The sequence below is a fragment of the Tachysurus vachellii genome, chromosome 1 (assembly GCF_030014155.1).
Source record: "Tachysurus vachellii isolate PV-2020 chromosome 1, HZAU_Pvac_v1, whole genome shotgun sequence".
In the NCBI taxonomy this organism is placed as follows: Eukaryota; Metazoa; Chordata; class Actinopteri; order Siluriformes; family Bagridae; genus Tachysurus; species Tachysurus vachellii.
The window spans coordinates 28,649,531-28,676,250 of NC_083460.1; the positions used below are offsets into that span (position 1 = coordinate 28,649,531).

Genomic DNA, 26,720 nt, shown 5'->3' on the forward strand with positions numbered 1-26,720 from the left:
GCTGTCCAGGCATCCCTTGCTTGCCTTCGTGTGTTCGTCCCAAGCGTGACGAAGCCTCCCACCTCGTTCATCACTGCTGGTGATTAAAAAGCCCTCTTGCTCTTCTGTTCAAAATTGAAAACTTAAAATCTTGACAAGATGACATGAGGGAGATACCCTGGCATATTTTAGGGACAAATTGTCTTTTTTGGTGTCTTTGTCTTAAGTTCTTTAAGATTATTTCAGTATATTCTGACACTGTGTGATTTTCTTTAAATCAATCAGTTTAAATGATAATATGGTCAAAGGATGCTGCAAATAAGTGCACAATGGCAGCGGCACATACTGAAATGAATTTGGGGTAATACATTTTTTCTTTATAAAAACTGACAAAAAAAAACGTTTTTGTGTATTTTTATTCTTTTTTCCTGCTAATATCACTTTTAGAAATTTTCTACTGAAATATTTTTAGATCACTATCAATTTTGGTGCTAATATGTTGGGTAGTGCTATCATTTTTTCTATGGCTAGTGCTGTTACAATAAGTTAACATTCCAGAATACAATACAGCTATATGACATGCTTTCAGTGAGTTACAGCAGAGATTTAGCCTGGCAGGCATTTTTCACTGTGTACACTGTATTAAAAAATAAAAATAAAAGTGAATAAAACTAAAGGACTAAAGGGCTAAAAAACTGCTGCATGTCCTAAATAGGTTGAAATTAAGCGAGGGCTAATCAACACTGAAACCAGTTTAAACTGTTTACTGTATACTGTAATGTGAGTGAGAATTGCATTGGAAAATAAAATATATATCCCATAAGGAGTACTTTGACTGTAATTTGCTGGGAAATGCCAGCATGTGGATAGTTTGGTTGAGCACAAGCCAATTTTTTCAACATTCTGGCTATTTTTTACACGAATCATGTCACATTCAAAACATTCAATGCAGTGATGCACTGATCTTATGCCTTGCTTTTCTATGAGCTTTGAAAAAAAACTACAAAAATAGAGCTCTATGTATATTTTGCTTGAAATCAATTGTTGCCATGGACTTCTCATGAGGAAGCTGTTATGCAAGAATGAGTCAAAGTAGCCTGGTCGAGGTTGGCTGAGTTTTTAAAGCATGTATAAATATTCAAAAGCTTGACTTCAAGTAGGAAAATGCTTTTATCCTCAAAAAATAACCTACAGAACCCTGTTTTTTGTAACATTAACAGTTCTATTTTAATACAGAGCATCATGTCTTGTTGACCTTATAAAGTATTTAGAAATACAAGATGGCATTTCATTATGAAGGAAAGATAGCAGTACAGAAATTGTAGAAGAGTCTTGGCTGTACACGTATGGCTCGAGGGCTTCAACAGTTGTCAGCATATTAAGCTTATTGCTGTTGACAGCCAAGCTTGGCTTCAGCCTTGTTTACAGCTGAATTGCAGGAAATCACTTTTTTTCACCAAACCAAATGTCATTTTTAACTTTTTTCCGTTTCAAGTGGCACCATGTAGTCATGTACATTATAGATTTGTTAAGCATTAAGGATCAGTGTATGTTTTGTTGTTTTAGTTTTTTTTGGCATAGTAATTATTTCTAAGCACTGGAGACATGAAAACTTTGAAAACTATATACATAAAATTGAAAAACTATATACATTTTTTTCCAATTCTTTCTTTCTTTGCTAGTTTAGCAGTCAAATATACTTAAGCTTCTTCCAAAAGCCAATTAAGAATAATTTCTATGTATTTATAATTAATTGATATAGTGTTTAAATTAAACTCACTAAAAATGTACACAAACCACAAATATGATAATGACTTCAGAATCATTAATGGCTGCAAAGGGAATGCTCTGAGGCATTATCTCTATAAATGAATTAATGGTTATTAATTAACAAAGCACAACAAGCTAAATTCCCTGTTGTACCATCATATCAATTTGTTTCACTGCATCTGCAGTAAGTTCAAAATACTGCAGCTAGGCTACTTTTGGGTACTAAAGAGGGAACATATTGCCACGGTTTTAGCCATTCAGTGGTTTTCAGTCCATTTTATTATGAAGTACCCCAATCAGCCATAACATCACAACCACTCACCCAATATGGTGTATTTTGTAAGTCCCCATGTACCCCCCAAAACAGCTCTGATCCACATGGGTGTTATAACACTTTTTTCATACCCAGGTTCACACTCATCAAACTCTAGTCATTTTCTTTGGAAGTGAACCAGGTGGGCTTACCATTTCATTCCAGGAGTATCAATGAGCCTTGGTAGCCCATGATGCTGTCACTATTTTAGTGATTGTTCTTCCTTGGAGCATATTTCATCTGTACTAACTACTGCATACTGGGAACACCCCACAAGACCTGCTGCTTTGGAGACTTTGGAGATGCTCTGACCCTGTTGTCTAACAACCACAATTTAGCCCTTTTCAAAGTCACTCAAATCATTGCGCTTGCCCATTTTCCTTGCTTTACTTAACAGATCAACTTTGAGAACTGAATGTTCACTTGCTGCCTAATATATCCCACCACCTGACAGGTGCCACTGTAGAGAGATAATCGACATCACCTTATTCACATCACCTGTCAAAAAACTAGTTTCTTCTTTTAGCTCAACTCCATCCACAAACGGCAACTCCAAACATGCACAATAATTCACAAGCACACTCTCCTTTACACACGCACATAAACTCACAATTACCTATTTTAGAGACTTTCACACACCACTTGTGAAGTATACTCTCTGTTTATCTTGTGTTATCTGGCAATAACAAATTAGTTTCTGCCTCTAGTTTCCTGTGATTACGCTTTTTCCTGTTTATACTGTTTGCAGATTGCCTGACCTGAGACTGTTTTATTGACTTTGAATTTGCCTTGTGTTTTGGATTATTTGCTGCTTAACCTGCATCTGTTTTAGGCTCCCGATTGTGACACTTTTGTTCAACAACCAGAAACAAAACACACACACACACACACACACACACACACACACACACACACACACACACATTTTATTAAAATCCAAAATGTGCTCAAAATTTGTGTGATCCTCTACATAAAGTGCAAGCTACTGGTTCTGAATCCCACCTCCTGCTGCACTACACGCACCATTAGCAGGCTACACACATTTCTACACACATCAGGCTTATACCAGTCTGATTAATTAGCACGCATGGATGATGCACTGTGTCTTAATAATCAACACTGACAAAGCTGAGTAAAACAAAGTAAATTAAGTAAAATAAAGCTGTTATATAACTCATTTATATTGTATTATTTTATATTATATATTATATTCAGAGTATTATATATCTGTTATATATAGCAGGATTCAAATAACATCTTTTATGTACGATGAGAAGGGAAAACCTCATATCTTATAGCTTTATGTCTTAAAAGATAATGGCACTACCTGAGAATGATCCTAGAATCTAAGCTATTACATTTTTAACCTAGTGAAATAGATGTTGTAGCTTAGTGGTTAAAGCATTGGATTTCCAATTGTGTAAAATTGCATAAAAATGTAAGTTGCTCTAGATCAGGGTGTCTGCCCAATGCTGTAAATGTAAAATTCTGAACCTGATAAAAAATGGGCCTGAGCTGGACCTTCTGGTTGGTTGGCTAGATAATGAAGTTATGATTTGTTATGAAGCATTTTAAATGGCAGTTTCTTCATGCCTGTCCTTCACTGCTTGCATGAGCTTTTGCACGTGTCTGAATATAGTCCCTGAGCACAATGCCCTTCTCATCATACTCAGAATTTTTCACTGGACAATATGGTTCTTGCCAAAGCACAACGTGCATTTGATCCTTTTAATGCTAGACTCCTCTTTGAAGCAGACAAGGCAAAGAAGAAATCAATGGCAGTTCTGGGATTGGAAAAATTCTGTGTTGAATTTGAAAGTGTACAACAGATGTTATTGCAGATACACATTCAAGCAACTTTCCAATCAGATCACATGGCAGCAGTGCAATGCATGTTTTCACCGAATGGTGCGGGAAACAAAAACATCATTGAGAAAGCTTTGCTGCTGAACGAGAGGTCAGAGGCGAAAAGCCAAAATGGGTCAAGCAGACAGAAAGGCTACAATAACTCACATAATAGCATTACAACTGTGGTGAGCAGAATAGCATGACAATATATCACATAAGCTACAAAATCTGTAGGCAAAGGGTCACTGAAACTAGGCAGTTTATGTAGAAAAAATGTTGCTAATCTCAAATATTCTATTCTTCAACTTTCCAGTTTTATTAATTGCATGCTATTGTAGTTTTTTTAAATGTTATCTAACACTAATATTATTTTGCATTGTCTTTTCTAAAATCATTGACATATGTCCATTTTTAACAGAACAGTTGACAAGGGTTAATTGGAATATTACAGTATATGTTAGTTGCTATGATAAGTTGAAACATGTTCATTGATGACAGTTGCAGTACAGTATGAGACGCCTCACTGATGTGTGTTTAACTCTCTGGGGAATCAGTAAAGCAGTTTTGTACCTGCTGTAGCACCATATTACTGTAGTTCATCTATCAGAACAGTTTTGAAGATTCTCAGATTTAACACCTGCACTGTCATGAAACATATGCAGTGCCTTAATTAGCGTTTAATAATCAGAAAAACAGGCCTGCGTTGGCTAAAACGACAGGCTTGCAAGTTTCTGTGACACTTTAGAATGAGAAGCTTAATTGATTCCTACATTTGCCAGATGCTTGTCATAACTCCCTTTATACCATCCTCCTCCTACATTATATAAAGCTTTCATTTCTATTTCTGCTTTCACTGAAAGGTAAAACTTGCCATGTGTGATGGTAAATTAAGCCCATGGTCTGTCAGTCAGCCTTGAATGGCAGCCCAATCTGTGAACTTTGAACAGTAATTAAACAGTGGTTTATAATATGATTTCTTGGCAATTTAAAGGGCACATTTGAATGTACTGTGAGTTTACATCTGGTCTTGGGTGTGAATGACTATGGGAATTAGTATGTGAGTATTGAACAAATAACTTTATTTTATAATAAAGTATTTTTAACTTAGCTTTAAAAAATTGTAACATTTTTTTTTTAAAAATTTATAAATTTTTAACTTTATAAAATTTATAACTTAGATATCTTTTTTTTATAACATATTAATTTCTACATTTTATGTGACCATTCTGTGATTTTAAGATATTAAGCCATCACTGTCAGTAACTTTGTAAGGTAAAGAAAATACAGCTTATTAACATTTATATGCATTTATACTTTTACAATGCAGGATACCATCTTATCAAGTGAAAATATCCTGAATATAATCAAAATGTAACTAGTATTTCTCATTACAAGATGCAACAAACCAAATGTAAGAGTATGCAAACCTATTTAGAGATTTTCAAGCTTCAAATAGTATTGTTAGATTGGCAGATAATTTTATTAATTTTAATCATTTATTTTTAGAGAGACACAAAATATGATTATTTCAATTAGCTTAATTTCCTCAATTGTCCAGAAATAGGTGTAATAATCTTATTTGGTTTGAAGTAATCTTGAAATAGAAAATACTAGATACCTTTGACTATATTCAAGATCTTTTCACTTGATATGATGCTTTCTTTTCTTTTTTTTTGCCATGTATTAATAGAAATGACTATAAAGTTAATAAGTTGTGTTTGCTTTACCACACAAATGGACAGGGAAAATTAAAGGTTGAATATACTGTAGTGAGTGATATCAAAGAATTATCTGATGAAGATTTTATCATTTCAAGGTCTCAAATTTCCAAGCTGTTAAATTTAGATATTAAACTAAAACTAAAACTGCTCTCCTCTCTCACCATCTCAAATGAGTACTCCTTCAGAGGGCGTCTGAATAACCAAAAAAGTTAGTTAGATATGGTGCTAGATTAAGAAGATTAAAAAAAACATTATACACATTATAGAATGTCAGCATTCCAAGGTCCATGCCAGCTTTCATATTAGCAGTATTAACATTTTGAGTATCTTGAGACCATACTACAATATGACAGTCTTCTACTTTAATGTTATTTTTTTATTTATTTATTTGTTTATTTATTTAGCTGCATTGTTTTTGTTATTAACGAAACTTAATTAACCAAACCCCAATCTTCTGGGACATTTTGCATATCTCTTATATGTCCAGTCACTGAAGCACAAATGAATTAACTCGTAGAGATGAGAGTTAACCTTCTACAACTACAACTTTCTACAACTTTTAATTTTTAAAATTACTGCTAGGGTCTTGCTAATATGTTCTGACTATGATGCCAAAAGCTAGATGATAAGCATCCGATAGATTTGTTACTCGTTATGCAAATCAAAGTGTTCAGTTCAGGTCTTACATCAGCCCATTTTAACTTGATGTTTGGTTTGATCACTACCTGCAGATGTTTTGTTTGGCTTTTTTAAGTAATTTTTTAGAATTTGTGCATTTTTGTAGCAATTCATTGGAACATGGAATTGGTTTATTGATAATTTTTTAGTTTAACAAATTTTTACCTGCATGTTTGTGCTTGTTCATGTGCTTTTGTAAGACTTACCTTGTGTTCTGTGATTGTGCACACTATTCGCAGCCCTACTTAATATCATTTACAATCTTTTGTTTTGATGTGCCTCTGCTGGATGTTCTTTTTTTTTTCTTCTTTCAAAATGGAACCAGTTGCATCTGTATTATTGGGTGCTTTTCTTTTTTTTCTTCTTCTTCTTCTTCTTCTTTTTATTTTTTTTATTTTTTTTTTTTTTGTTTTTTGTTTTTTGTTTTTGCTGTATATCATTTCCTCCACAGTGAGACATAGATTTAATTCTCAAATGCTTTCAAGTCTGTCATACTGCTGATGGTTCTTCTGCAGCTGTTTTTAACCTTGACAAATAAAGCACTTGTTTTCAAAGTACCCAGCTGAGGCTAAGGGATTTCAATATGATCTTGAAAACTTGTTCAGTATGAACGACTGTATTAATGCCCTAGTGGAATATGTTAATTATACTTAACTGTGCAAAAAGTCTTTGAGGTACACTTCAAATATTCTACACACTAAAACAAAATGAAGTTAAATGTAACTCAGTGCTGGGTCAATATAAAAGATTCATTTAGGTTCAGTTGACCACACACTATTGGGTATGTGTAGTACTCAATGCACTTCACACAAACACTGGGTTTTATGACCCAGATAAACAGCTTGAATACATCTTTAATTATTAAATTAAGAAAGAAAGATAATTGTAAGCTTACACATTACTTCCAGAATCTAATTATTTGCATGTCATAAATGTGCCAAGGTCTTTGCAAAGTTTAAAATGTGCTAAATATTATGTTTAATTTAAGCAACAACATTTCGTTGACATTATTTTCTTTCTTTAGGATATTGGATATAAATATATTTTGATTCACGTTAATAAGGGTACATTTTACGATACAAAATTTGAGTGTGTTTACAACACATTTACGCAAAGTATATATATTAAATATAATGTGGAATGCATTAGACAATCATGACTCCATTTCTCAGAATGTAATTTCTAAGAAGGAGATTTTTTCAGAAAGTATATAGAATATTTATTTCAGACCTGTAATGTCTAAGCGCTGTCCATTTTTATGTACTTCTATATGTTTATCCTTTTAGTGCACATTTACTGAAGCATGGGTTTAATCATGTTTTCTCCAGGCCAGTTAGCCTTCAAACCAACCTGCCAGCTTTAAAAATCCACTGCAAAAAACATCCACACACCTAAACCCCAGTGAGTAGTATGTTCTACAGTGTGTTCAACACAGCATGCCTTAGTGATGGCCTTCAAAAAAGTAATAAATAACATGACAGGGCAGACAAATCTGCTTGGCATACACAAACCTGGTATAAGACAGAATGTTTTTGCTTCTCTCTGCTTGGGAGTTGGTGTTCATTACTCTATAAGCGTTACTAAGCTTCTCCGAGAGAGCCCTCTGCTGTCAGGAAGAGCCTGATGCTTAAACTTTGATTACTTTACTTTTTTTAAATTCACTTACATACTTACATACAATAATAATAATAATAATAATAATAATAATAATAATAATAATAATAATAATAAATGCGGGCACGGTGGCATAGTGGTTAGCACGTTCGCCTCACACCTCCAGGGTTGGGGGTTCGATTCCCACCTCCGCCTTGTGTGTGTGGAGTTTGCATGTTCTCCCCGTGCCTCGGGGGTTTCCTCCGGGTACTCCGGTTTCCTCAACCGATCCAAAGACACATGTGTGTGTGTGTGTGTTTTTAAATTTTTCCCAGATTTTAGCTTGTGTGTAGTACATAAAGTGAGAAATTCTGGGTATTTGCTGGTTAGCTGATAAAAAAAAAAAAAAAAAAACACATTTTAAAATGTTTTCATTACACTTTTTACACACAAAATCACATTAGAATGCAGGGCAGTTTGAGCTATTAAAGAGGGAAATGTGTAGCACAAACACCAAATAAATGTATCATTTTATAATACTCTTGGTGTTACTAAAGTTCACTGAAATACCAGTTTGGTATTAAAGGTATTAAGAAGAAACTAGTTCCAAGTCCAAAGTCATAAAGAACCAAGATAATAAACAGAATTCTGGCTTTTTGTATGTACATAAAATTTTCTTGGTACTATTAAAACTTTGTAAAATGTACAAACTACTTATTTATTTAACACTCAGAACTTAAAAAAAGAAGATAAAAACTTTACATTTCCTCCACACATGTTTATGTCCATCACCACAACAGCAAACCAGATGCCACAAGATGAAAGCACATGTAAAAACACATCAATTCTCTACTGTTCCTGCTTTCTCTGTCTATATTTGGCATATTTGCTCCATTTTGCTGCCCCTTCCACATGTATATGCTCATTCCACCTTCTCAAGAGGAAGAGCATGAAAGCAGCTCCAAACAATATGGCCAAATAAATAAGTAATCACAGGCTTTTTCAGGCTTCGTGTGTTATTGACCCTGATGAATGTTTTTTGTGGTGTTATTACTCACTCAGCACTGAAATCTTTACGCAGTAATTGATTCTCCACTAGTCCAACTTGCCCTGCAAGAGATTTAATAAATCTGCAGAAAATTTGCATCTGCAGGAAACTAGGCAAAGTAGAAAATATGCACCCCACAGTTTAATGGTACATATTCTCAACAGCACTGTTGTTAATATCAAATAAAGAGTATAATAAAGGTCTTTTATACCTTTGAGATTATATTTGCCTTAAAGAGTGATTGTGTGTTTTAAGGAACCGGCAATGCTAGTAGTCTCATAGCAATGCGATGCTGTGCAGACAGCGTGGTTCAGAAATCTGAGTCTGCTTGCAAGCAAGAACAATGTTGAATGAGATGAGAGATTATTCTCAGTGATTGAAAAAGTAATAAACAAATTATTAACAAGCGGGTGAGTCCAGTCTTGAGGTTCCATTCAACCCTTGTAAAATTTTAATATTTATTTCTTTTCATTCTTTGCTGAATAGCATGTGTATGGGTGTGTGAGTGTGTGTGGGATTGTAAAGTGTGATGGGTTGGCACCTCGTCTTGTGCCCTCAGTCCTCTGCAATAGGCTTCGTGTTTCCCAAGACCCTGTGTAGAATGAGACGTACAGAAAATAGACAGATGCTTGGATTTTTTTTTTTTTAAATTAATAACTCTAGATAATAGATATCAATCTAGCATTAATTTTCTTCCTTCCATCTTTGTGGTATTCAGCTGTTACATCTTCCTTTTGATTAAGTGGCTTTAAAATAATTCTGAATATATATATATATATATATATATATATATATATATATATATATATATATATATATAGATATATAGTCCATAGGCATAATGTGTTAACAGGGTTGGGTGAATGTTGTGGGATGAGTTATGGATTATGGAATGAATGGATTCCCACATTGGGGCAAAAAATAAAAGGTTTCTGATGATTATATTACATGGTAAAATGTAGTAGTTGTACTGCAACAGCTATATATGGTTGAAATGACAATAAAAGCTTCTTGACATCTTGACATCTTGAAGACACGCAAATAAGCCATTTGTAGATTTTAGTAATATTATTTTAAGAAACATGCACACAGGTTGATATGAGGAACTCTGCACTGGACTCCTTTTACTTTATATACTTATTTGTAATCCTGATATCAGCGGACACAAACAGCACCCACATCAATTACTAAGTCATCACTGAGTAATCCAAACATCAGTGTGAGCAGGATATACAGTATTCACCTCTATTCCAGTTTAATGTCCTGACTTACAGCTAAACAGCTTAAAATGTATTCATCTTAATATATTACTGAATAACAGTTTTTTTATCTGAAATAACATATGAACATTTAATGGGTAAATATTAAATATGTGATTTAAATAATGATATCAATAAATACAGTTCTCTGTGTCGGATTCAGGCATTTTACACCAGACAGCTTACGTATTCCTGCAAACTCTGTGCATGAACATGTGTACGGATGAAGCAGAGGTGCTCAGTAGGTGATCAGCATCCAAGAATAGCAGGAAACAGATGTCACTGTGCTACAGAGGAAGGGATCTGCACAGCAGGTGCTGGAGTAGAGCCTTGGGGCTGACCTACAGCAGAAAACATGGACTAAAAAAAAGAGGACAGACAAGACAAGGATAACTGAATCCAACACTGCAAACACATTTAGCTCAGTCTGCTTTATGAAGCAAAATGTTGTTGAACCATACCAACACCTAAAGATAAATATGGCTGTGTATTATTTAGAAAAATGTAATCTTGCCTTGCCTTTTAATAATCTTTTTTTTTTTTTATGTAGATGACTGCAGAGGCCATCCTGCGACTTGCTACCGATCCTGTGCTTCCCTTCTTGCCCTTGGATATAGCACTGGACATTCAAAATAAACTCAAAGGTAAGGTTGTCTCTAAAAGTTTTACCAGGAGCAACTGGGTCCAATAAATGGGATAGCAAGGCTCCTTTATAAAAACAGGACATCTATATATAATGTGCCTTTCACCTCAGATTATACTGTATGCTGTTAATAAATGTCTTAAGTTTTTTTTATTTATTTATTTATTTATTTTGGAACCTGGCACAACAGCAGTCATAACAGAACACACATCATGATATAAAAAACAACCCTAAGGCTGATTTCTACTTTCTAGTCCTGACTGTAGATTCCTTACTATAAGTGTCAGGTGATTATATGCACCCTAGTTGTACTGTAAGCACCATATTTATGATATTTTCCAGCCAACATCACTATCAGCAATGACTGAAAAGTGTGTCAGGGTGTCAGGTCAATGTCAGAATTTCCCAGAACACACTGCAGCCTACAAATATGGCTGCACTCACAGATCTCGTCACATTCACGTTAACTTGACTTCTAATCACACACACCGGAACAAAATCAATCCTACACAGTACATAAGGACTTTGGGGGATGTGGTAGTCTAATGGTTAAGTTGTTGAACTACCAACAATTGTAATCCCAGGTCCACCAAGCTGCTATTACTGGGCCCTTTAGCAAGGCCCTTAACCCTCCTTTGCTCAGTTTTATATATAAAAAAAAAAAGATAAAAATGTAAGTCGCTCTGGAAAAGGGTGTCTGCCAAATGCCATACATGTAAATATAATGTCTCCTGTTCCACACTCACACTGTGAAGTAATGCTCTGTGTATCTACCTGAAATCACCAAACCTATTTCTGTGCAGCATTATTCTGGTTTTGCTTCTCAATTCAGATTATGGATTTTGCCCAAATTTTGATGTTTGCTGATCGCCTGACACTAATCTGTAATTAACCTTTTTTTTTTATATCATTTTTTTTAACACTGTTTTGTTTTTTTTCACCAGCCCCTGTAATAAAACCTCAAGCTGCATTTGCATCTGTCTTCACCTTCATCTCAAAACAATATCTAATACAGAGTTCGGTAATGAACACAAGCTATGAACTCACTCAATCATCCTATTGTCACAAAATGCAGAATTTCAGAAAAAAAAAAAAAAAGAAATGAAGAAGAGCCTTTTTCTTCCAGCCAAAGCTATTCTAAATAAGCAGGTTACTCAGGCATAATGGCATTTTATTCCCAGCAGTTTTTGGAAAGGGAGCCATCGATTAGACTGGCCCCAAAAGCTAGAAAATAAAAGTGGTGCACATTTAATCATGAGACAACTTCATCAAGAGGAACCCAGGGGTCGTAATCAGCTCTGAGCTCTGGCCTACTATTCATTTGTGCCTGCCCTGTCCCACTTGCAGAGCTGAATTTCTTTCAATAATATTAAATTATGATGCTGAGGGCCTCATATATCCATCCGTGTCACCTCTCATTCTGCAGAAAGAGTAACGGAGAGTCAGGGCTCCCCCCTGAGTCCTCTCTCTGGTGCTGTGCTTCTCACATTAAATATTCATGCAGACACAGAGCGGGACAGGTGAGGTGCATAATTGCCACATAATCCTGTCTCATACAGACAGCCTCCGAAGCCATAAAGCTGTAAAGTATTAATATATCATCAGCCCCTTCCAGTACACACATGAACCCACCCACACACTCACACATCTGCAGCTGCTTAGTGATGCAAGCACGAAGTGTCACAGAGACTTGTGATGCATGAGAGAAACAGCAATATGTTTAAATAAATGAATTTGGGTCATGTCCTGGATCATATGACACATTATTGTGAATCTTTATACTTTATTATATAAAAATTCTCAAATCTGATTCTTGAGAAGGTGCTGATTTATTTCTTATGACTGTGAGGTAAATCAAAGGTTTATATTAATGTACTGGTTGTAATATATTATAGTAACAGCTAATTCAAATAGTTTACTACGGTGGATACTCCACATAGTGTAAGGCTAATGATGGAAAAAAATGGGAAAATTTCTTTAAGGAGACATTCATTTAACATGCTTTGTAACAGATGGAGGTAAAAAAAAAAAAGCCTACAGTAAGTGTGGAAGCCGTGGCAATTTCTGGTAATTTGTGGTAACGTGCTACTGCTTTGTCTTATTAACTTCATTAAAAAAAAAAAAAAGTTAAGAAAATGTTTAGCACAGTTCACAACACAACAGTTCACACTCCGACATTCCATTACGACATTAAACAAAATTGAATAAAACTCCTTAGTTGACGGTACAGGTGCGAATATTGGTTTATTTAATATATTTTATAAATGATATATTCCCACAGCATCTCTGAGTCACTTTTCTTTTTCGTCATTTGCCCAGCAGTCTTGCTAGCTTAACAACAAATGATTTATTTATTGAAGCGGTGAAGGAGGTCAAATGATGTCCTGAACTAATGCTTTTAATTTGTGACCACCAACAGACTGATTTACTGCAGTCTGTACCTTTGCCTAGCTATAAATATGTAGCATAAAAGCTTGGTGGATTAATAATTCCAGACAGTTGAGCGAGTTCTGTCTCTCTTTTATCTCAGAGATGGCTGCTGATTTAGCTGATCTAGCTGATCAAATGCCACATGAAATAGAAGTAATGAGATGAGCTGTGTACAATTAAATCATTCACCTGGGTGCGCGTTGTATTTTAGATTACAACAGCAGTTTGAAAACCATCACCAGTTTAAGTTCTGGACAATGCGCTGACTGCATAATTGGCTCTCGTTCCCTATGGCTTTCCTTTTTTCCACCTCTAAAGCAGCTCATCAGGTTGTGATCAATCTCTATCTGAGTCAGATGTGAAAGAGAGTGAAAATGACAAAAACACCTCGCATAGCAGCACTGAAGCCGAGATCCACGGTTGCACACTTTTCTGCATGTAACGAAGAAAGCGCAGGTGCTGTGTGAAAAGGTGCAGAGCCAGATAACAACGTCCTTGCGAAATGAAAGGGCGTTCACACAATGAGTTTTCCAAATGCCATTTGAAAGCTTACGTGACAATTTTTCTAGCATCTGCCCAGGGCATTGACGCTTTGTTTTCTATGTCTTGCTTTCCCACATCGTGTCCTTGGCTCGGGACTTTTGCGCATCCTCACTTTACTTTCAAACCTGATATTTTCAAGTTTCTCCTTTGATTTGTTACACTTAAGGCTCCGCTGGGCTCACGCCAGCACCACTGTCCCTCCACGTCCTCAGCAGCCCCTCCCCCCACCCGTGTCAGAGTGGGTGATAGATTACAGCAATCCTCCCACATATTTCATAAGCGCTGTTCTCCCTGCAGAGCGAGGGACATGGAAGTTTGTGGAGTGGGAACGGCTTCTTTTGCTATATTTATCCTCACTTTCTTTCTCTCCTCCGAAGACTTGTACAGCGTGCATATTCTCCAGTGGCTAGAATTTTTTGACTAACATCTTTCTCACTTTATCAGACACACACAGATACATATACTGTACACACACTTACTGCAGAAGCACCCACCTCACCCACGCTAAAGCACAGAGTCTGACAGTAGCCAAGGTTAATTACAAACAAGTTAAACTGAACTTGAATATTTTGTGCACTGTAAACAAACAGACCATCTTTGGAACCCAGGATCACGGACGTTGCTGGTTGTACATTTGGCTTATATTTAAATTCAGTTTGATGTTTCTATCTCCTAATTATATTTTGTTGAAGAGCACTCACTCCCAGCCTGCTCACTGTGGATCAACAGTTCATGTCTGGTCACATGTCATGAGGCTATTAAAATGGACTTGGGATTAACATTATGTACTATAACAATCGCAGCTTGTAATAATTTACAAGAGTGTTGTATAATTGGAGCGCAACAGCAAAATTAAAAGTAGCGTGTTGCATTTTGATTTGGTCATGGCTGTTACGCTGACTGAACAGCCTCCTCTAATTACTGACCTTACTGGAGCCTGTTTGCACTGCAGATGCGCTCATTTCCTCACACTCATTTTAGCAGAGATGTAAATGCTTTTCTTATAGTTTTTTGTATACACATTTATCCATAATAACAATAGAATTAATGATGTCATAGTATTATAAATCTTGCATCAATACATGTATTTACATCAATACATGTAACAATACACTCTATTTCCTTCTCCCTCATCTTTTCCTTCTTCTTCTTCTTCTTCTTCTTCTTCTTCTTCTTCTTCTTCTTTTCCTTCTTCTTCTGATTATTATTATTATTATTATTATTATTATTATTGTTATTATTATTATACATTTATTATACATTTTTTAAATCTCATATCATGTTTGAAACACAGCCAGCCAAAAAATAATAATAAAAAAGGACCAATAACTATTAAAAATATACAGATGCACAAACAAATATACAAACTGCATTTCAGTGGCCTTGTAATAAGCAATTCTTTTGCATCTTTGGTTTTGTTGCTATTTTTCATTAAAAATTTACTTCCCCATTAAACTCACTTGATGCAACATCACACACAGACACACACACATATGTACACACTATACACAGACCTTTTTGTCTTAATATACTTGTAAGGATCTACAGATGTAGCTTCTGATGCAGCCAATTAATGTTATGCCTGCAACTAAAAACTACTTCAGTAACAGAAAATGTGAAAAATAAAAATTAAATAAAACAAAATACATAAATATATAAATAAAATATAAATATACTACTATTTATTATTGGTATTATTATTATTATTATTATTATTATTATTATTATTAGTAGTAGTAGTAGTTATTGTTATTGTTGTTGTAATAATAAAAATACTACTACTACTAATAATAATAATAATAATGTTTAATAACATTTACATTTTAATTATAATTAAAATATTAATAATTATATAATTATATAAATATAATTAAAATATATAATGAAAATATTAATAACATTTGTCTTGGGGACCATCTAAAAGTTCCCACAAATCTCAGATATTTTTATCCTTCTGGTACCCAATTAAATATGTTTCTGAATGAATATATAGAAATCTCAACTATTTTCTACTTATCCAGTAATGTATAAGCTAATGCAGAAGCTAAAATTTGTCTTCAAAAATTCATGAGTATCTAGAATTTTTGTCAGACGCCTTTGCTATGACAATCTATTAATGATGATTCACACACTTTCTTCTCTTTAATCCTTAATCAACTGTTTTAGTTTCTCTCTCTTCCATTTGTCATTCCACAGATGACCCATTAACCAGACCTGATCTATTGGCTGCTGCTGCATCCTTGCGAGACAATTCTGGCTTTTTCCAGTCAGATATTATGCGCCCAGCCAACGACCCAGAGGAGCGCGAACCTTCCCATGTGCGCATGCTGAATGACATACTGCGAGACCTGGAGAAAAGCTTTCTCATTTCAGACCCACCTCAGGGCTTTTCACGGTAAGCACATCCAGCCTAAAGTAATGTTTATACAAACCCAAGTTTCACATATGCTACTTAGACTTTCACTTCACTAGTGCAAAATTTGTTATTTCTTACCTTTTTTTACACTACTTGTAATGTTTATTATCTAAATCATCAGCGATAGAATTCTCTTTAGCTTTAGATACTGAGCTCAATAATTAATTAAGCAACTGGACTTTACAGTAACTGAATGAAATGTTTATATGAAGGAACAGATGTAATGTTTATGTAGGCTTTATTTATAATGTAGGCATAATAAATGAGAATCCATGCTTCATGCATGATGAAATCAGTTTAAATATACCATCAAGGGATTTTTATGGGCATGTAGGAAAGCAATGACTTGGTTCAGTTTCCATAATGTGGTTCCAGGCTCCCATCATTCATTCTAATAAACCAATACTCTGGGGCATAAGAGAGTATTCTGCAGCAAACTTTAGTACAACTTGTGAATTTGATGGATAATATAGCCATTTGTACATCAGTCCAATGAAACCTGGGCCCAAGGTTTGGTTAGTTTTACTTTTAATGAAATAAGCTCTTCTTTAATAGAATGGCATGTTCAATACTACATGTGACAAGAGCTCTGTTTGGTTTGATGTTGTTAAATTGGATCTTTCAAGCTCTCGTTAGGAAATGAATAATGACATTACTTCTCGTAGTCTATTGGGGCTGACTACTCAAGGCTGCACGGACATGCCTATTTGCATTTCTGTCAAATAGATTCACCCCACTCAAGCCTGCCAGTAAGAAAGCACTCAATTGTATTTCCTCCAAATAGTTCATGTGAATGAATTCCCTGTACAAAGCTGGTGTACAATATTTTGTATTATAGAATATTTAGTCAGATTTAAGGTTACTACAAATGGCAGAGATGGTTGCAGTTGCTTTTTTATTAAAGACGACAAACAAACAGATCCAAAATCTCAAGAACATTTGTGGGAAAATAAATGGCATATGGATGTCTCATGTACCACACATTACATCATGTATGCATATACACTAAAATACCATTAGAGAGAGAATTAAGTGCTAACTTTGCATACTCATGGAACATGTATGGACAAAAGGGAAAATATACCTATGCTTTACAGTAAATTTACAAAAACATAGAAGTCGGAAATGAATTCTGAAATCATGCTGGTGTGTCCTGAAATGAGAGAAAACCTTTTTTCCTTACTATCTCCATATGTATTTGTACATACACATATTATTAGAGAATGAGCTTTTACAAAGAGAGACTAAGACTTTTAGCTGCAAATATTTTGTTTATTGTTGTAAAATATACCATTTACCATCTCTTTGAAATCTCTTTTTCATTTTGTCCAAAATTCATGCACGCATATAGTCCGCTGTTATGACACACACCTACACACACACACACACGCACACACACATGCACACACATTGATCTAACTTATGAGGGCCCATCACTGGCAGAATTAGTAATGAAGCTAATGCAGCACACAAACACCATGAGTCATTTGTTAAATGGCAAAGTGTTTTGGAACTAACTGTGCTAAACCACTTGGAATATCCAAATATTACCAGGTGGCACTGGCTACAGAACATGAACTATTTTTTTGTACTGAATCCAGGATTAGGCTCTGTCTCTGTATGTTTAATGTCAAGAGCTGAAAATGTCAAGTATTTAAATACTCAGCTGTGAGGAGGAATGATGATAATTTCACGTTCGTCCGTATGTACTGTACACATTGGCACTTGATTAATTTCCCTTGCTGTTTGTAGAACAAATTTCTGTTTGTGAAATCAGTGGCATTAAATTTTACATAAAACTTTTGAGAGAATGTCTATGAAACTGGTTTAGTTACTAGGTTACAAATGTATGCACTCTTTGAGAAAGTGCCTTAAGAGTTATTATATGTTATAGATAGATAGGTGTTTGTAGCTTATTTTACTTTGACCCTACTGTAAGTGACCTGTAGGGTAACCATCTGTCTAAACAGTGCTAATCTTCCACTGAACACTTTAAAAGCTTATAGGTTCTATGTAGAACCATATACAGTACCAGAAGGTTTTTTCACTGTCTCTTCAGAAAGCTACAGCCAATAACTAGCTAAACAACCACTGGATTGATGGATTGATGGAAAGACAAGTACAACCCGTGCTACGTGCGTGTGTTGTGTTTAAGTAATATTGCATCAATTCTGATGAACCTTGTGTATCAAAGTCACGTCAGATCAGACCTCTGGCTTAAGACCTCTTATCTACTTCAATCACTCTCTTGCTATGTGGTTTTGGCATTCTGCTGCTTCATAATGTTTATAGACAGAAAAACTCACTTGAGTTCATGGAAACACTTTCTATTGTCTATGTGACAGTCAGTTTCAATCAGAAGCTAATCAAAAATTTGTGGAGTGATTTTAATTAAATTAGTAACGGGTGAATGGTGGATATGCACAGAAAAGCTACCAGTTGTCTCTATTAGTGGGGAAAGCTTTCTGGAAAATGGACAATTTTTTTTTTGTCGGTCAGATGCAGTCATAGGAATGTGAGATTGTATGCAAAATTCCATTGTCCTTTCATTTGATTGAAAATAGTAGAACTAGTAGAGGGGTGTAGGTTAATTCACTGCACATTTTCTTAATTTAAATCCCTGTTCATGTTTCGCAAGCAAAGACACTTGGCTTATATAGGACAACAAATAACTTCCAAAATCATTTGAAAGCTGCAACAACGATAAAAAGCTATCTTTATCTGAGAAAATATAAAAGAAATATTGAAAATTATGATGGCATTTCCAGTAAGGTTACATAATAAGAATTGATACATTTGTTTTTGTGGTGCATTGTGGTATTTTCCAGGGACTAAATTTTCCAGTGCACCGCAAGGACTTTGCCATTGAGACAACTCAAGTACCTGATCGGTGCCCTGACTACTAAACTAGGGAGCTGATTGTGACGCATATGTCTGTACAAACACAAACAAAGGAATTTAAGATATGCTGAAGAAAGATGTTTTGTTGCTCTGTTCAAAAGGCAGACAACTGTATGCACTATTAAAGTTTGTACAAAGCTACAAAATTAACCCAGAGTGCATTGGGTGGTGCTGCCACTTCACAGCTTCAGGGTCCAAGGTTCGATCCTGTACTCTCAGGTTATTGTGCAGTACAGCCTTTTCCGGCATGTGTACCCAGGACAAGCTTTGACTTGTAAATGAAGTACTTATTGAAGATGAATAGATCATTTTACACTGTTTAGCTTTTATACGTATAGCTTTTAGTCTGTATTACCGAGGACAAGGTAATGCTTTATATCTAAAGTAATGAGCATGAATTGAATATAATAGTTTGCTTCTAAATTTCTTCAGATGCTTGGATTTGATTCTGTGTGTGTTTACTTGTTTATGACTATGGATCATCCTGCACTATCTTTCTTTATGTAGTGACCCTGCCACAGATTTTTGGACTTGCTCTTATAAGCAAGATGCTTAGAAAAGGTTCCTGCACATACTGTACTGTACATCCTGTTCTTAGATTCTACATGTTCCACGATAATGAGGAGCCACCTATATCTTATCTTATCTATGTATCATGAAATCCACCATTAACTGAGTGTTGAAAATATAAGGAACAATATATGACAGGGTGATTGGTTTTAAAAATATTATCCGTGGCAGCGTAGCAATATATGGTCAAACACAGTCAGTTTAGTTATTCCTTTTTATGCTACAAAAAAGTCCCTGGAAAGGAGGGCTATAAAAACAAGCATATTAATTAAATGCATGTGAATTACAGCTGGCATTACTGTCATATCTGCTATGCTGAATATTCATCTAAGCCTTCTGAACAATCAGAATGGAAAATTCAACAGTGCTGTGGTATTCTAAACAATTATATGTTCTATTATTACTCTCATATTAATACACTGAATATGTTTTTGAATTATGGATGTGGCTGATGTTTTGTTATGAAAGAACTTAAAGAAGAAGAAAAAAAAATCCATTTGATTGTAAGACAGCTTAATTAGAAAAAACGAATTAAATACATAATAGTACAAGATAGATAGATAGATAGATAGATAGATAGATAGATAGATAGATAGATAGATAGATAGATAGATTAAAAACAGTTAATAATCTATTTATATGTATACATTATTATTGTATTTCTTATCTGACCTGGATGTCACACCTACCTTATTCATCTTAGTATTTATTTGTTTTTGTTTCATTGGTTTGTTTGCTTATTTGCAATTTCTTTTGAATCCACATTGCATTGTTCTGTACACACTGTTTAACATAGCCCATATTTGAATTACATCATGCACCTTATCACAAGGCTTATTCTCACACGTGATAGTAATCCCTCATGAAGCAATTCTTCTTCATCATCTTCTGTTACTCGGCCTATAGACATACCCTGCCGAGTGGTGGATGGCTTCTCACTAACTTTGGTCATGACCTGCTGAGGGGTAGATGATTTTTCTTGCGACTTGCTGTCACATTGTTGATTAGACTCATCAGAAACTGCTCAATCTCAGCTTTATGTTTTCTTTCTAACTCAGTTTTAACCAATCCAATTTAACCAAGTTTTTAAAGCGGGAAATATTGCTACAACTCCTAGACTTGTGTTCAAAATTGTACATCCTGAGTATTACTTTTACAGTTTAGATGTTTTCCAATCTCCCTAAAATGAAAAGGGTTTGATTGATAGCTCACATCTCTAAGTGGATGAGATTATATCACTCATGTACTGATGCTAGGTTAAAAGTCTGGTACTGCAGTTAAAATAGTCACTAAGGTGGTGAGCGTCTGGGTTTTGTAGAAAATTGCATGGCTTTTATACAAAGACATATAAAATGGTATGAAGGTTATGGTTAGGGCTAGAGGCAAGGTTAGTGGTAATATCTTTTCTTACAACATCATTCATAAAATCGAATGAAGATCACATCGCAACTGACGCTGGATGTGACATTAACACAAGGGCTTCTGCTCAGTTTGCTTGAATACAGAACGCTCTCTCTCTTTATTTTTTAAGAGGAGGGCACAGAAGAAGTTTTCTGGGGATTTCTATCCATTCATTCATTCATCTTCAGTAACTGCTTTATCCTGGTCAGTGATCCTGGTTGTGATGGACTAGAATTTTAGTTAATTTGTTAGTTTATTTATACACACATTCACAATATTTGCCAATTTATCATAGCCAGTCCACCTATCTGTACACGTATGGACTATGGAAGGAGAACTAACAGGAAACAGGCACAGGAATGGCAGTGCCATAATGCACAATTCTGAGGCCCACCCCTAGATATGCAAGTTGGAGGGTTGTGGTTTTACAACACCTACACATTTTCATTAATATTAACAAAGTCTAGCTGCATGCTAATGAAATTACAGGGATTTTTTCTATTGTTTTATTGTTTTCCAGATTAGATTTTGTCAGGTAGAATTGGTGCGCCCATTTCAGGGGACCTCAGTGGGATACAAATTATACAGTATATGTACATTATGCAGTGAATATACAATTATACATTATGTTACCAATAAAAGCCTAGAGGTTATGTGTAACATCTTTAGCCTTCCTAGATAATATTACGCTTGGTTATTGTGGTTGTATAAAAGGATAGTCTCGCCAAGACCAATTTTGCTAGCTAGTCATACCATGGCATCCAGAAATTCCCTTTTAAGAAGCTTAGTAAATGTTCTGAGACAAATTGCTATTGTTACACCACACACATTTTAATTCACATCTAAGTCAAGAGAGTGTGCCTGAGAGAAAGAAAGTGTGAAAAAATGGAAAAAGGCCTGTCAGCTTTTGTTCTGAGCCTAGAAACCTTTGACATGTACGCCTATTAAAAAACCGAATTACCGTTGTAATAAATGCAGTTAATAATTCAAATAAGAATTCTCTTTCCACCTGTCCTTAGTTGAAATTGCTTAGTGGGAGGTGCCCACACATGGCTTGTGCCCCTCCCCTACACCACGAGGGCATATGGTGAACATGCCCCCCACTGCTTGTGAAGAATTTGCTGAGATTAATGTCTCAGAGATTCCCTAAAAATATAAAATCTAGAGAATTATTCCTATAAAAAAGGACAGATGAATAGAAAATTACAGTGAATTAATTATATATATTTTAAATGATTATAAGTCCTATATTTGTTCTCTCTTGATCGAGTTATGGTTGTAAGTCACCTTTATCTCACTTATAGTTTGAAGGAGAGATTTAATGGCTTGATTTTTAGATAAGGTCCAGTGTGTCAAGGACCTTAACCTAAGAATAACCTATTTACAGATAAAGAATGGTCTCATTTTGTTCTGCTTAGGTGTGCAGCCAGTTAAACCAGCGAACCAGCAAAAAATCAATGTGCGGCCCAGAGCTGTTATGAGAAAGGCCCAAAGCATCTTATTTTTGCCCTACAAAAGTTCAAATAATAGTTCCTCAGCTTCAAGCTTCAATCGTACCTAAGTCCGTCAAGGTTGTAGGAGACATACTGGCATTGATTTTCTAAGTGTGTGCGCTTCCCTAGGAGTGAGTATTTCTGGGTGGTCATAGCGGACATTTGTGGATGTCTCTTTTATTAAACTTGTGCTATTTAAAATATAGAATCAATCCATGAGCTGTATGATCATCTTAGGCTAATTTTTTTTTTCTTGATTTTTGTTTTGAAATGCCATGTTTTTTTTTTTGTTTGTTTTTTGTGTGTTTTTTTTTTTTTTTGTAATAATTTTCATATGCAATCTGAGATCTTCTATTTTATATCTTCTATTCAGTAGCAGTTTAGAACAAGAGCACACTTAATCAATGATTGGTACTAGCAGGTGAACCAGCCATGAAAAAATGAAAATTATTTCTTTAGATTATGTTATTTAAAGAAAAACATCATCTGAACTGGCTCTCTTCTGTTGCAGGAACATTCTCTATGGACTGAACACAAAATCTCAAGGCTTTGCCATCTTGAAGTCCTCTGCAGAAGATTTTAAACATGACAGCGTGAATCGGTCTTTGTCCCAGGTGTTCAGCTCCATCTGTTCAGCTGATAAGCTCATCCAAAGTGGTCTCCAGCTTTTTGAGAATGATCCTAATGGTTCACTTTGAAACAATCACCGCAAAATGGTGCAAGCCCAGAACCATACATCATTAGGCATGAAAGACACATTTGATAATGGAGTATGGGGAGGAGACTTATCTATCATGGATGGTACATGTGACTGATTTCACATGCATTTTCAAAGGAATCAGATATTTGAAGCTATTTGTGATTGAGAGATCTTATATGATATTCTAAGGGGTCCAGATACATTATATTGCCAAATGTTTTGGAATAATTTCCACAGCCACATGTGTGTAAAAATCAATCACCTAGGCATGCAGACTACTTCTACAAACATGTGTGAATGAATGGGTCACTCTTAGGAGCTCTGTGAATTCAAGCATCGTGTTTTCTGTAGTGACAAATCACGCATCTCTGTCTGGCAATCCAATGGATGAATCTGGGTTTGGCTGTTGCCAGGACAACAGTACTTGTCTGACTGCATTGTGCCAAGTATAAAGTTTGGTGGAGGGGGAATTATGGTTTTGAGTTGTTTTTCAGGGGTTAGACTCAGCCCCTTACTTCCACTGAAAGGAACTCTTAATGCTTCAGCATATTAAGACATTTTGGACAATTTCATGCTCCCAAATGTGTGGGAAAGGTTTGTGAATGGCCCCTTCCTGTTCCAACATGACTGCACACTAGTGCAAAAATCAAGGTCCATAAAGACATGGATGAGTGAGTTTGGACAAAAATTCCCACAAATGGTCAAAAATACCCATAAACACACTCCTAAGTCTCCTAAAGCCTACCCAGAAGAGTTTAAGCTGTTTTAACTGTCAAGGGTGGGCCAGCTCCATATTAAACCCTGCAGAGTTCATGTGCATGTTAAGGCAGATGTCCCAAAACATTTGGCAATATAGTGTATGTTTCTCACCAATATCATGGCATATGTACAGAAAAAACCTACTGATGAATCTGTAAAGAAGGTAAAGCTGTCCCAAAGGCCTAAGGACAAAATAAGGCACACCATAATGGATCAGAATCAGATTATATTTTCTTCTCTCAAGAGGTTTACCTTTTATTTTTATACAAGTTATTTTAAAAGATACCAGGATTTTGTCTTCAGGGTGACTAAGCATTTTTAAACTCAGGGAATGTGGAAGGAGAATTCATATTTGAAAATAAATAAATAAATATATATATATATATATATATATATATATATATATATATATATATATATATATATATAAATAAATATATATATATATATATATATATATATATATATATATATATATATATATATATATATTTATATATATATATATATATATATATATATATATATATATATATATATATATATATATATACACTCACCGGCCACTTTATTAGGTTTTATCGACGTGTTGTGCATTCAGAGATGCTCTTCTGCATACCTGATATTTTCTCTTTTTCGGACCATTCTCTGTAAACCCCAGAGACGGTTCTGCATGAAAATCCCAGTAGATCAGCAGTTTCTGAAATACTCAGACCAGCCCGTCTGGCACCAACAACCATGCCATGTTCAAAGTCACTTAAATCACCTTTCTTCCCCATTCTGACGCTTGGTTTGAACTGCAGCAGATCGTCTTGACCATGTCTACATGCCTAAATGCATTGAGTTGCTGCCATGTGATTGGCTGATTAGAAATTTGCGTTAAGGAGCAGATGGACAGGTGTACCTAATAAAGTGGCCGGTGAGTGTGTGTGTGTATATATATATATGTATATATATATATATATATATATATATATATATATATATATATATATATATATATTATAGTATTTTGTTTACTAAATTTTATAATTTATTACACCAGTAATGCACTAGTTTTTATAAGGTACCATTTCAATAATGCTATTTTAAAAAACAAGAGCTTACTGGCCATTAGGAAAATTTCCTTTTTTTTGTCTTTCTTTTGACTTAACTAAGATGCTTGGTAAGAATGATCTATTTTATTGTTTGTCTCTCAGAAAATTTACTGAGCTGCTAAATGGAAAACTCTGGCTGCCAAGATATAACTAGCTAGCAAAACTGGTACATGTTGAGACTGTCCTTTTATACAACAATGCACAACGAAGCGTAATATTAGCTAGGAAGGTAATTTTTTTACACATATCCTCTATGGCTTTAATTTGTATCTTACTCTATAATTTATTGTAGTATAGATGTATGCTGTATAATTTCACACTGTGGTTCTCAGAAATGGGAGAACCAATTTGACAAAATCTTCTTTAATTTTGAGCCCTGTATTAGATTCATGTAACAGAAGCATTCATTTGGCACTTTCATTTATATACAGCCACTTTAAAGCATATTTACAGGGTGATTTTTTTTTTTTGTAATCCACCCCTGGGTCAAAGTCAAATAGGTCATCACAGGTCATGACAGTGTTAGTGTAACGAGTTTGGGATTTGAACTCATAAAACAGCTTATGCTCATTCACATTATTTACAGGTTCACTAAAAATGGGCAGCATAAGATTGGAAAGAGACCATGCTAATTTTTCAGGCTTCAATTCTCCAATATAAGTGAACCTATGTCCACTGTAGCCTCAGTTCCTGTTTTTGGCCGACAGAAGTGAAATCTGATATGTTGTGCATTTTGAAACTCATTTCTGCACACTACACTTGGCTATTTGTGTTAATGTAGCCATCCTGTCAGCTCGAACCCATCTGGGCATCCAACTCTGACCTCTTTCATCAACAAGCCATTTCCAAAACACAGTACTGCCACTCACTGGATGTTTTTGTGCTCACTGGATATTATTTCCACCCTTTTGTGAAAACTCTAGAGACTGAAAAATCCTGTCTGAGATCAGCAGCCCTTCCATATAAGACATGCTACAGCCATGCTACAGTTACAGTCACTAAGATTACATTTTCCTCCATTCTGACGTTTCATGTAACATTATCTGAAGTTATCTGTAGTTATCTGAAGTTATTATCTGTATCTACATGATTTTATGAATCATGGTGCTGCATTGTGTAACTTTCTCAACCTTGCCATGTCACTGGACATGCTCACATCTAGTATTCACCAACAGTTGATGTCACTCATGTTGCCAGAATTCGCCAGGTCTCAATGAAAATAAATCTCTAGTCATTGCAAGTCACTGTACTACTGAACATGTCAGAAGACATCAATGTCTGCCTTATGTGAAAGAAAACACCATAAGTATGAACCATTGTACAGGCAATGCACAGGCAAGTGATTTTATACAATTTATTATTTTGGAGCAGTGTAATTCTTCTGGGGCAGTTCAGAGTAAAGTAATTACATTTAAAAAAAAAAAAAAAAAAAAAAAAAGCAATTCAATAAACCACAATAACGAAGGGTTTCATTATGAGCTATGAATCATGTATTGATGCTTCTATAAATAAATAACTTATTTTATTGTTGTCAGCATTTGCACTATGGTTATGTTTC

General features: G+C 35.0%; 1 protein-coding gene across 1 annotated transcript in view; it reads left to right on the forward strand.

The window, feature by feature from the left end:
• The window catches only part of LOC132853607 (inactive N-acetylated-alpha-linked acidic dipeptidase-like protein 2), a 222,321-nt gene extending 197,933 nt beyond the window's left edge, over positions 1-24,388 (forward strand). Inside the window, exons 12-14 of the mRNA XM_060881485.1 lie at positions 10,760-10,853; positions 16,022-16,220; positions 23,118-24,388. Of these exons, the coding sequence (XP_060737468.1) occupies positions 10,760-10,853; positions 16,022-16,220; positions 23,118-23,304 (480 nt within the window). The 3' untranslated portion in view covers positions 23,305-24,388. The remainder of the gene's footprint in view (positions 1-10,759; positions 10,854-16,021; positions 16,221-23,117) is intronic.
• Positions 24,389-26,720: the final 2,332 nt, after the last annotated feature.